At 35.0% G+C, this 13,380-nt stretch overlaps 1 protein-coding gene across 5 annotated transcripts in view; it reads right to left on the reverse strand.

Annotated features, from left to right (window-relative positions):
- Nucleotides 1–13,380, reverse strand: part of CPNE8 (copine 8) — a 70,958-nt gene that overhangs the window by 24,747 nt on the left and 32,831 nt on the right. For 3 of the 5 annotated variants that reach the window (XM_053943444.1, XM_053943446.1, XM_053943447.1), the window contains exons 8-11: nucleotides 12,839–12,942; nucleotides 10,904–11,008; nucleotides 7,657–7,698; nucleotides 1,974–2,049 (exon numbers count right to left, since the gene is read on the reverse strand). In XM_053943444.1, coding sequence (XP_053799419.1) covers nucleotides 1,974–2,049; nucleotides 7,657–7,698; nucleotides 10,904–11,008; nucleotides 12,839–12,942 — 327 coding nt within the window. Of the gene's footprint in view, nucleotides 1–1,973; nucleotides 2,050–5,442; nucleotides 5,631–7,656; nucleotides 7,699–10,903; nucleotides 11,009–12,838; nucleotides 12,943–13,380 lie in introns of those variants that run through there. The other 2 variants (XM_053943448.1, XM_053943445.1) reach the window with 2 other exon arrangements.

The following is a 13,380-nucleotide window of genomic DNA, read 5'->3' on the forward strand; positions in this document are numbered from 1 at the left end:
CTTCTGAATTCCTACAAAAGGCAAGTCTCAGTTAATTTTGTTACATACACATGAAAATGTACTCCTGCTTTTCCAGAAATGCACATGGAATTAGAAGCAAAATATTCTTTTGTTAATTAGGTCATTCAAATATCTCCTATATATCTAGGAAATGTAATGCTTTATGACTTACTGCCAAGTTTTACTGTAAACTACTCACAGATGTCCCGCAAATGATAAGGAATGAAAACATTCCCAATAGGAATCTTAGTCACTTATTTGGTATAAAATATTTAAAGAATTTTGCCTGAAAATGGGCAAACTAGTAATACTTGTCTTCCAAAGATTTTCTTCCCCAACCAAAATGAAATTACATTTAAAGATCTATTCCTTGCACAACACAGAACAGCTGTGAAATGTAAGGCAGGAAGAGACAACTATGATTTGAAGTCTTCCCAAACAGGCTAAACAAGGGACTCCCTCTTTTCCCCCAGTATGCCACACTGATGTTATACAGTAAATATTCTGCCAAGTTTTTACTCCTTTACACACATATAAGCCTGTTAGCACTTTAAAAATCCCAAGTAACTCCTGCCCCTCCATGTAACAGCGTCTGATGAGCAATAGATTAAGCCTGTATAATGGTGGCCATTAAACAATGCAGTAATTCTTGTTGAACCAAAATCTTAGCCAGAAATTGACTCCTGCTGACATCTGCCCAGAAGAGGAAGATGAAGGTAACAGGCTGCCTGTCTGCCCTGTGGCAGTTCATTCATTGTTCTCCAGAATTCAATGGTCAGGCCTGAATTAGCAGCATATTGCTTGCCAGCAGTCATTAAATGCCAAAGAGAAAATTCACTTGAACTTTCTGCTTCAGGTGACTTGACAATTGGTTTCTTAGGAATTGCAAGAAACTGCACTAGAGCTTGGAGTGAAATATCATGGGAAACAAGGCATATACTTGGAAGCAAAGATGAATTAAATGACAGCTTGTTTCTCTCTTATAATTCATAGTACTATAATTATTATAATATTTACGTAGAGTTCTTTTTTGAATTTCAGATAACTTTAGCAATTAAACAATTTTTTAGCCTCTGAAAATTTTACATCCCAGCAGGAACCTAGAAAGCTACATGACTTATAATGAACCTATTAAAAAAAGCTCAGTTGCAAAGAGGTGGCTCTAGCAAGGTTCCTAATCTTTACATATGGGACACTCACTCAAACTTCTCTACCTGCCTTGGGTTAGTCTGTAAAAGCAAAATGTTTAAAAAAGAATTTGCCCAGTAACTTTTGTTCTGATACTGTACAGTCTAATCAAGTAGAAGCAGTACCCAAGTATGAAGTATTGCAGTGTGGGGAGGCAAACATGAGCTGCTCAGGAAATGTACGCTGTCGCTGGGAGTATGATACTGACTAGATTTAAGAAACTGAAAAATTACTTAAGATGTTATGACAGAATACTCCTGGTAGGGTAGGATTTGTGTCAGTGATACAACAGGAGAGGACATTTTCACTACGCACAGTAATCTGTGTTATGACACTATTCACAGGAAACTACTATAACTTACTGTAACTCTGGGGTTGATCTTGGATCTAAGTGAGAAAAAAGCCATGGCTTTTGGTTATCTTTGTCCTGCTCTGCACAGCAGCACCTTTGCCCATCTTCAAAATAAAACTGCAGCACATAATTGGAGCACCCTCCTTCCCTGACTTCTTTAGTGCTTACCTAAACCATTATATTTGTTACCACCTATATTAGGACTATGAAAATACTGAAGTTTAATGGCAGTAGTCTGAGACCAATTAAAGGATACCTTAAGGAATACCAAAGATCTGCACACCATGCAGAAGCAAAAAAAAAAAAAAGGGTTATAGCCACACAGGCTTGCCTTCTCATTAGTGGCAATAATAGCTTTCCATTGTTTTCAGTGTTTTCCATTGTTGTTTTCTCATTTATTTTCTGAGAGTGAGTAAATACTCATAATACTTACCTCATAAACATTGAACTGAGACTGCCCTCTTGACAACTCTCTGTAACTTGTTGTGAATTCTCCAATGAAATCATGGCTGTTTGAAAAATAAGATTTTAAATCAAATGCACAATGTTTAGGAATTTAAACGTATTTTATCTATTAATGCAAAAGAGACACACACAGCCAATATGAACTGACACTCAAGAAACAAGTAATGGCAACAGATATAATTTGCTTTAAAATCTTTATTACTCCCTCTGTTTTCATGCTATTAGTAATGCAAATTCAGAATTGGAAAGTATTAGCTTAAATATTTTTGATGTCTTTTGCTTAACTTAGCTGCACAATGAGGACTATGCTGTAAATCAGTGACTGATCCCAATGTAAGTTTACAGAACCTGAAAAAACAGAGCAGGCTGCCAAAAACTGTCACCATTTCCTCAGCTGATGACCACTGGCACTACAGACTCTGAACTGTGTAGGAGGCTATGTGAGAGAAAGGGAGTTACTGAAAGCAGGAAAGGAGTAACTTAAACCGGGAAAGACCACCCCTCACAATCTGTGTAACGTGACATTGAACTTTTAAGGGGAAGACCCAAAGTTTTATTTCAGCTCCTCTGTCTTCCCATCTGGGAAGAGAAAAGCAATCCACTGAGGCTACTCAGCTTATGGTATTATTGGAAAGCAGATCTTAACCTAACAATAAAGCAGTGGTTATCAAGCTTCTCCTTTCTAAATTCTATTCCTGCTCCAAGAATACATTCAGCACTCCTGTGCTGTCATTCACATTTTAAAAACTGCTTTGCCAATGTATAAGCAGGGGCTGGCACATTGCCCAGGAGCCACTGTGAGCATGGTGCCCCGAGGGAGTTGTGGCAGGGGAAGCACTGCTGAGGAAGGTGCCCGGAGTCAGGGAGCTGGGGCACAGAACCCACAGGGCTGCCAGATGTGACGAGCTGCAGGTCTGTATCTCAGACAGGTATGGAATGGAAGGACTGCAGGGCTCAGCGCCCCAACTGTCACTGCACAGAAGTCACAAGTTCTGTTCCCATTCTCTGCTCTGCCCAGCTGAACTTTCCCCACTGCTGCTCCAGATTTTCCCAGCTGTGCTCTAAGAAGGCATTGTATTTCCTCTACACTATGCCTCCACATCTGGTGAGCTATGAAGCTAACTGTTTTACCTTCCCTCCAATGGTAAACTACAATAGAAATTCAAAGTTTTATGACTTTGTGACTTGCAAAACTTGTTTTTCAGAAATTCAGCAGTTTTAATTAAGCTATAAATATTAAAAGCAAATTTAAATAAATCTGAATGTTGCAAGATAAAAATTGGAAACAATCCATAGCAACATGAAATTTCTTTCTTGCTTTATTCATAATGAAATTAAACAAAAAAACCCCTCAAATACAAATCTCATTTTCTGAAATCAGCATGAATTCACAAAATATGTAAATCAAACAACTAAAAGGTTCAGTCCTCATGCTGATACAAAAAAAAGCAAAGCACACTGTAAGAAAGCTTGAGAAATAGTGTATGTTAAAGATATTCCTCATTACCCAGATTCAAAAGGGACCACCTCACATGAAACACTCCCCTTCCAGCTGGAGATCATCAAATTGCTTCCAAAACCAGGACTTCTCTTAAGAAATGTATTTTGGAGGTGTATCTCTGCTCTCCAGAGATGCTCTCCAGAATGCAAGGATTATTTAAGCAGGGAATAGAGGAAGTCATCCACAAGGTGTATTTAACCTTGGGTAACCATGGCACTGGAGAAGAATGTATATTGCTTAAAATGGAACTTTTCCCTTTCGTAACAGTTCTAAACTTTCATTTTCAAATCAGGTTGTATATTTAAGGCAGAAATTCAGACAATAGTTCAATGACAACCTACAAGCATGCTGCAACAAACAGGAAACATGAGCCATTCCAGACAGAACTGTCCCTGGGGAACAAAAGAATCTATACTGCTTAAAAGTAATTGCTCCTTTAATTCCAGGAGACACTGGACAGCCTCCTTTCCCTATGGCTATATCCAATCACTGACAAGACCTGAGCTAGAAAGATATGATTCCTCTGATGAATCATGTTAAAAAGGTATGGGCATACACAACCAGTCTCAGAGCCCTCTGTACTTACAAGATCATCAACTAGGATCTTTACACTGGGTATTCAGGTGGATGTACATGTCACCACTACGCTGGTTCTGAAGGCTGAGTGCCTGTTGGACAAAATATGCCTTTGCCAGATGTATAAGTCGTTAAGAAAATATTCTAATATTAATCATCACACTTCAGCAATGGATCTCCTTATTAGTCTCTGGATTGAGAATCCAAAGTACTTACTATTTTTGCCTGCCTAACACCAAATTTTCCTAGACTTACAGACTTTCATCCATGAGTGGCATATCAGAACACCAAAACAGAGAGTCTTAGCACACAAAATTATCTTAAAGCCCATCTCCCTAAGTTTTCCACGTTTAGCCCTGTGTTTTGAAGTGCTGAAAATCACTTTCAAAACTGTATTAACTTTGATTTTTTTATTATCTAAAGGAAAAAACCAATAGAGGAAAGGACATTCATAATCAGAAGCATGTCAATGAATAAGGAGAAAACGCAAGAACTTAAAATCAACTGTCTAGCTGGAGAAGGAAGACGAAGGACAAAAAATAAGGTGGAAGAGCTTAGAATCTGAAATTTAAAATCCCTCCTGCAGTATTGATATTCTCAGACGAATGCTTCTGTGGCCCCAGGTTAGCATGACAAAATTTACTGCTTTATAACCCAACCCCCCCCTTTTTCTATGTAACAGTTCATAAATACCGAGAAATTACTTTTGCAACATGTATGCCAAGTGATATTTTTTCTGAAATTAAATGACAAAGCTTTTAGAGAGAACTAAAACCATCATAGTATTGCTGATGTGAAGTTGTGCACTATCTTATTTGTTTCCTTCTGTTAGACCTGTCTGCTTCATATATAAGGACACTCAAAAAAAAAAAAACCTAAAAATGTGACTCTGTCAAACAATTGGCCCAGGAACAAAACCAACTTTTGTGACTTCTTATAGCATTAAATATTGGGGTTTGTCACTGCTCTTAGAAGCAATAAAAGGTATCAGAACAAGTTGCTCATATTTTGACAATTTTTATTCCAAAATTTTTATGCAATTTTAATGCAAAAACTGGTTTAACACAAAGGATGTTTAATATTTAATAGTGTTAATGTTACCAAGGGTATGTATTACTTTTTGTCAAGAAGTTTTGTGTGATATTTGAAAATAAATAAGAGCTATTTGATGACAACAACATGATCATATTACAATTACTCCAAAAATGTAGTTTAGGAACATGAAGGAAGAAGCTCAACCCAAAGCATCATGGTGCTATTTTTCAAAGCACAGGTAACACGGAAAGAATGCGGAAAAGGGAAAAAAACCTCTTAGTCAGGACTCAAGAAGTCAAAATCAACTCAAGTCATGATTCAGAAATCAAGTATATGCACTGTAATTTTGTCTTCCTGATTGCAGAACAGCCTGTAATATTCAGAATAACTTGCTTTGATATCAAGAGAGCAGGCAATCTTTCAAAGATTGGTCCTGCCCAGTCTGCACATCTCTGGAGCAAACAGATTCAGCGTGGTGACGTCTCCAGCTGGTGTAACAACAGCTTATAAAAACTGTCCATCACAAATGGAGATTAATATAAACTGAAGAACAGTACAGTTGCACAAAAAATTGTTACAGTAACTCTTGAATGGGATTCATTTCAGATATACTTGGCAATGTCAAAGTTAAATTAGGCACTTAGGTTTTGCTACGATCACTATATAGGTTCCTAGACACCACCAAATGGCAATTTATTCCAGGTAGGATGGATTCTATCAGACCATTTTCCCCTGTAAGCCACTGAGGTAGCTTAAATGATTAGTTCAATCTACTTGTCTGATTTTTGCATTGTCTAAAGTCACATGAGATGAATGCTGTGTCATCTTTCAGAGGAATTTTACATGAAAGATATCAGTGCTCGGTGTGCTTCTAAATTCAAAATAGACAGAAAGCAAAAAGCAAAAAAAAAATCATACCATTAGAATAAAAAGGAAAACATGTAAATGCTATCCTTCAGTTTTGTTTTTTAGGTATTAATTTTATAGGTATTCAGATTGTGATGTGAGCAAACGCAGATAATATTTAAGACTGGAGAGGCTAATGATTGCCTAAAATCCACAGTATGTTCAAGATTTCACTCAGACTTGCAGTTACTTAGTGTTATTTGTCAGATTTCTTCCTTTTCTTTTTAATCTTACAGATTTTGGATAAAGTGAGACAGCACATGGGGTCTGATATCTTGATAAAACATATTACTTTTTTTTTATTAATGTAGCAATAAGATTTAACTTTTCATTGCTAGCTTATTTTCAAAAAATATTTTCACAAACATATAAATTTTTTTAAGGATTTGCCAAATCTCATTGAGAAAAGAATGTTAATAGAAATTCCAACAGGGATGCAATGATTTTTTGCTAGTATGGCTTTTTAAATTTAAATACACTTGTTTTAAATGGTAGAATATGTTATGTATATGCATTATTTATCTCCAGGAAATATGTAATCAAGAAGGATGAATTTACGCTGGCAGGTATTCATAGAGGGTAAACATGAGATAAGAATGCTTGTAAACCAACAGGCTTCATGATGGAAAACCAAAGACAAAATTATAACCCAAGAAAGCTGAATAGGCTTTTGGATCTTTTCAGCAAGGTAATGAACAGTAACACAGGATAAATTTGCTTATTATGATTACAAGACATTGCCACAGAAGCACAATATCATTATCTATTATACTAGAAGCAAATTGCTTTGGCAGTATTAAAGACATTACTGTAGAATAAATAATATGCTTTTAAAAATCAAAATGCAAGTGCATATCCATATGTTTTAAAATATTAATTAGGATTAATAGGAAATAATGAAGACATAGTAACTTAAATGGAAATAAACATATTACTGTATTACATTTCAGTTCTAGTACCAAGATTTATGAATACAGTTTCTAATCAACATATGAAGATATAAGCTTAAACATTTTTAAAAGAACAAGAGGTATCAAAACACTGTGTTAAAAGACAATTGTACCGTGTTGGTCAAAATAAAGGCAATTTGAACAGCTCATTTCTTCAGAAAAAAATGTACAGCCAGTACACTGGGGTTCACAGCTCTTAAGAATAACAGATATCCCTCCTGAATTTAGGAACAGAAATTCCATGTATATTCCACTGTCCTCTTTCAAGGGGAGTTATACAAAACTCAGTTTTCCAACTCCATAGTTTACTATAATGTTTTGATGAAGGCAGACATGGAAATGAACACTCAGGCCCAATCTGAAATTAAGGTAATGAATAGGTGGCTTCTACATTGCATTATTTAGGCCACCATGAGTAGCCACTGCAGGCAGGTGCATTTTATCATGTTCCATGGATGAATATACACACAGCAGGTTTCAAATAGGCTAATGCATCAGTATTTACCACAATTGCAAAACACAGCGCTGTATCACACCAGAATTTTTCCAGTACCTGTACCTTTAATTATTGACAAATAACTAACTTTCTAAAATATTATGCTGGACACTAAATATTTGTATGTTTTGCAATAGATATATACATGCAGGAATAACCCTTAAGTTTAACAGAAATAATGTCTTACCTTCCATCTCTATCCCAGTCATATACTTCTACTTTAATTGTCCTAAAAAAAAAAAAAAACAAACCAACAACACAACCCTATTAAAATGTTAAATTTGTACCTGGATTGCCTTTAAGATTAATAGCCTAGGGGTGCATCAATTGTGCCAAATCCAAAAAGCAGAGTTTTTCAGTCATTTCTCATGGGACAGCAAATAGCCTGTCAGGTTACACAACACTTCTTCATAAATCAATAGCTAAATACAGTGGAAACTAAGGAAACAATTAAACACATTGGAAGTTTGACCAACATATTTTTACTTGCTGATGTTCTGAATTTTCTGTGGTTTTTAAAATAAATTATTATTTAAACCTTGAAGTATTATCAAAGTTTGTAAGAACTGTTTCCTTATGAGTAAAGTGAACTCTTGAGGGCAGCTCTAACCTTGCTTCAGGGATGACTGGGAAACAGATAAAAAGGAAAAAGCAGACATTTCCCAAGTAAAAGATCAATCATATTTCATATAGTTACTTCAAGAGTGGATTTCTTAAAATGGAAATACTACAGAGCATATGATCATCAACATACTTGATGAAACAGCAAAGATATATGAGGATAGCGATAGTATATAGCTTTATTCATCTCTTTTTACTACGCAAAGTGTATGTACATAAGCAAATTCAACTACTGCTAACAGTGAATCCTATTTGGCCTAAAATCAACTGATTTTGAACATGGGATAGAAAAATAACACCTCCAGACCTCCTGTATTTTAAGCAACAATGTAACTTACTTTTAGTCTTCAGAACAGTTTAACATGAAGTGAACTTATCAGGGCTGTCTTATTAATAGAAGGGACAAGAATCTAAGCAATTACTTTATAATGGAAGCTGCTCCTCATTCTTCCAATTACATACAGTCCAATATATATTGATTAATATTCTTTACTAAGAAGGGACTCTTTGGGGATAAAGCTGAGCAACAGCTGGTATTATATACAATATAATATCAAGCAATTCACACCTGGATGTTTTTCACGTTTTTTATGATATTCCAAAAAAGGTAAAGAAGGGCTCGCTTTGTCTGGATGCACCTCTTTTCAACTCAAATTTAAAGGCTCCTAACCACACCATTTGTTATATTTCATAGCTCTTGCATATTTCAGGTTGGATTTAAGTTACCTTACAATGAAAACTGATTAAAGTGAAAGTTGTTCTGCAGAACAAAGTGAAAAACAACTCCAAACCTCTTATCCTACCAAGTATTTCAACCTTCAAAGGAAACTACTTTCATCTTTGGAGGAATTCAGCAAAAAAAGGCAATATCACAATTTTTTTTTCCCTAGACAACCATTATTTCACTTACATTTCAAAAACTGTTATGACAGACAGAACACACCACTAAGTTAAGATTTATGTAAGGTTTAGTGGGATTTAAGTTTTGAATAGTCTTACAAATCTGTGTCCAAATAGCAAAATCATCTCAGTGAGAAAACTCAGATTATTAAACTAAATTATTAAGAATATCAAAATAAATTCCTGAGAAGGATCCTCAGACAGGTAACTACAGTAAGAACAATTTGTCCTTGAATAAAGCTCCTCTCTTTAATATGAAATTTATTTCATATTAAAGGATTAATTACAGATCTTGACTTTTATCTATTTTGCATGCTATTCAAGATATTAAAAGACCTTTCCAATCTTCACATACTAAAACTTAACCTTTACCTTAAAGGACACAGTTTAGAGGATGTGTTTCCTATTTTAATATTAAAAACACCCTTTTTATTTAAAAATAATCAAAGTTAGACATGGGTATCTCTGTTTTAAAACTTTTATGCAGAAAATAACTAAATGCTTTTTGAAAGCTCATACTAAAAGAAAGAAAGAACAAAGACATTAGACTCTAAGTACCACTGCAGTACTGAAACGCCATTCCTGTGATGTCTGAAAACACTGTATATTGCATAGTTTGAGAAAAATTAAGCAAATCCTGGTCATTCCATAATGAAAACATGGACAGAGTTCACTCAGAAGCATGCACTAGCTGAAGATTTAGTCTCCCCAACACCAAAATAAACATTTACTGTGACATACTTTTACTAATGACATTATTCCCACCTTTCATATCTATCACAGAACCCAGAGCACCAAAAGTTCATCTGTGAAACTATCACTATCTGAAAGAGACCTTTGGGGTTTGTGTTTTTATATTACCATGTGGATGTTAGGAAGTTAATCCTTACCTTTAGAAAGAAGGGTTTTCTAACTAAAAAAACTCAAACCTCTGAAGTTTTTTCTGGACTATCAGCAGGTTAATTTGAATTAACCTGACAGCTAATGACTACTTCTTAATTTGAAACATGATTGCTGTATGCAGGACTATGAAGCTCCATGGAGCCTTTATTCACTGAGCACATCATGTTGAAAATAGGTCAACAGTAGATACACAAAAATACTTTGAGGAATGCTATTACACTTTTAAGTTCCCTTAATTTGGAATGGTGGAGTTATTTCAATATGCCTGCACCACAACATCTTTTCTAATTATTATGAAAGCTTTTTTCCTTTAATATGATAAACAGTGCATTGTCCAGAGACGAGCCTAATGAATACTATTTTGCTCATGCATTATGCACATTAACCCAAATACAAGTAAAAAATTCTATTTGAATATGCTCATTACAAAATTGCTTTGTTTTTATTGCATCTAAGTGAAAGAGTAACCATTTCTAAGGAATCTAAAAACACCCATTTGCACTGAACTAATTTGTTTGTTATTAGTGGTAAAATGTCGATTAAAACCATGTTATTATTACCATCTAAAGATAGATCCTTTTGCATGGCACCACTGAAAACTTCAAATCTGAAGATGACTACCTTCTGTGTTTCTCATCTACTCATCTATGTATTTTAAAGGCTTTCATTTATCAGCATCCTCCGACATTGCATTGTCACCCAAGGAAAACAGATCATCATTGTTTTTTATTGAAACATTAAAAAATACTTGTGTACACTTGTCACAAAGACCATGTTTTAAATTAGTCTTTTCTTTCTAATTCACACCATAGAGAACAAAGAACTTTTTCCAGAAAACACCACTACCAATTCCTACAGATTTAGCATATTTGCTGTATTTTTCTAAATTCTTTAATGTGATGAACAGTTTTGAACACCTATTATCCTTTCAAAATGTTGATTAAATAAAGAACACATGAGTTAGGGAGAAAAAAATTGTATAGGTTAAAAAAGCTTAAGCTACATCTTACCGGTCATAGTCTCCATTACACAGTGCTCTCACAGAAATCTTGAATGCCTGCCACACTGGATTCAATGTATTTTTTACAACTTCTGTTTTGTGACAGATTGTAAAACTGCAATTAATACAAAAAATTAAGATACATTTTGTATTTATTTACTTTTTATTTTGTGTCATTAAAGATGGAATTAAAAGAGCTGTAATCATTCATCCATACTATGTCCATTAAAATATAAGGTAAGAAAAAAATAACTATGGTGAAATCAGAAGGAAGGGAAGACTGAAGAGTCCTGCTGGAGAGAGATTACAGACTAGAGTGCTAAACAACTCTTTATCTAAAATGTTTTTGCCCAAAACTTCAACAGGAACTATAACTATTCAGTGAGTGTTTCAGGGAAGAGTAGTTTCCATCTCACTAGTTTAAACAGACCTTGTACATACAGGAATTAGTCACAGATCCAGAAAGAAAGTGATCTTGTGAGGATCTGACTCTTGCTTAGAGATTAAGAAACTGAGCCAAGGGAGTGATGGCTTTCAGATTTTTATTCCCCGTTTTATGTCCATGATTTTTTAATCAGGGCTGTGTTAGGTCAAACATATAAGCCTCTCTGAGATTCAATGATCACCTTCTCTCATGAATTGTATTAGCATATTCTGCTTTCTCTAAATGATGCAAAATTAAAATACCTCTTTTGAGCCCCATCCTGGGGACTGAATTGTTCAAAAGAAAGCAAGAGACAAGGTCACTGATGAAATCATTACTGAAATTCCTCATCCAGTTGCAACTAAAGTTATCCTTTGAAGGACTGTCCTCCTTGCACCCCAAACGCCTACACTTTTTTCCTGGCTATGATTCAGAAAACATGCCTGAAGCCAAAAAAAAAAAAAAAAAAGAAACTTTCTTCTGCCAGAAGTGCAGAAGAGTACTGGCCAAACATCCTGTTGGATTCAGGAAACCTATAAAGTTCAACACTCACCCCTTAGAAGGAAGTGGGGAAGAATGGCACTCAAGGCCAAGAGAGGCTGCATGTACCAGCACTCCCAGTAATACCCAGAGAAATATCACAAGTGACCTTAATGCCCCTCACAAAGGAGCATAACTCCTCCAGGCTTGGAGTTTTACATAGGCAGTGTTTACTCAGGAAACTGTTCCTATCATCTGACTCCAAGAGAAAAAAAGCACGTAATAGATGCACACACCCATACACAGATTTATGTTAACAACTACTCCAGTTAAGCTACAGAAAAAAGTAGTATCGTATATGTCTAGCCTGTGGTTTGATACATGTTAGATGTGAGGACTTTCAATTTCCAAGAAATCTTAAGCTGCTAGTAGAGCCCCACAAAGGCAGAGTGTTGTGTTGACCAGTGCATGTCAAGGCTTAGCAGTGGAACAAAAGAGATTTGTCTACTTTAACAAATTAAAGCATGAATGTAGCAAACAGCCATTTGTAAAAATATAAATTCTATTTTGGGAATTTTTGAATTCAATTTCCTAGAACTGTCAAAAAGATAAAAGATACTCCCTAATTTAAATTTGCAGTATAAAATGTTTTTATCTAAACACAATTTCTAAGCATTAGCATATTTTGCAGCTACAATTTTCTTTGATAATTCTATTTAATTGAAATGCATACTATATCTTCGCAAACTATTTATCTATTTTATTACAATTAATTGTCATAGTGCTTTATATTTATGAGACATTTACCTCTTAAAACCCTAAATTGCAGTATTTGAAAAATTTGTTGTAATAGTTTTATTCCTAAACTGCCTAACATGACAAACTGAAATCCATCAAACATTATAAAAGAAACACAGCTTAATATGGACAGCGTAAAAAAAAAGAAAACGACATTATCTATATTATTACCTATATATTATTATTATGTAAATAATTAAGTTGCCTACTGATTAGCAGCAAAAATACTTAACAGGCACCTACCTGCCATCTTCATTGCTTCGATGAAATACAAGGAAAGGATCAGATTTCCCAAAGAAGTCCTTCTTGTCTAGCTTGTTTGCACAAAATTGCATTAAAACTGAATCCTGAAATTGGTAATATAGAAAAATTACAGACAGCATGCACTCCACTACACTAAAAAAAAAAAATTGACTAAACTATGCAAATAGAAAACAAAATAAATGTGGGTATCTGTCTTCTAAATGCCCCTTACATATTCACATTTGTGCAATGTCTTCATAGTGCAGTTTGAATGGCTGGAACCAAGACTTCCTTTGTAGGCACATCAGAAAAAGAACAATTTTCTATGCTAAAATGGCTCAGGATTTTTCAAGGATTTCCTGACATCCAAAACTGCATTCTGAAAGAAGTAGATGCACAGGCAAGGAAAGCATATTAGAATTAATTTTAAAAACTCCAGTCAGGCACGACTCAGCCTCATTCCTTCAGTGACCGAGCCCTGTTGTTGTCTGTTCCTACTGCTTGTCAAGCAAATGGCTGCTGGCTCTTAAAAGTCTGGAACC

The sequence above is a fragment of the Vidua chalybeata genome, chromosome 5 (genome assembly GCF_026979565.1).
Source record: "Vidua chalybeata isolate OUT-0048 chromosome 5, bVidCha1 merged haplotype, whole genome shotgun sequence".
In the NCBI taxonomy this organism is placed as follows: domain Eukaryota; kingdom Metazoa; phylum Chordata; class Aves; order Passeriformes; family Viduidae; genus Vidua; species Vidua chalybeata.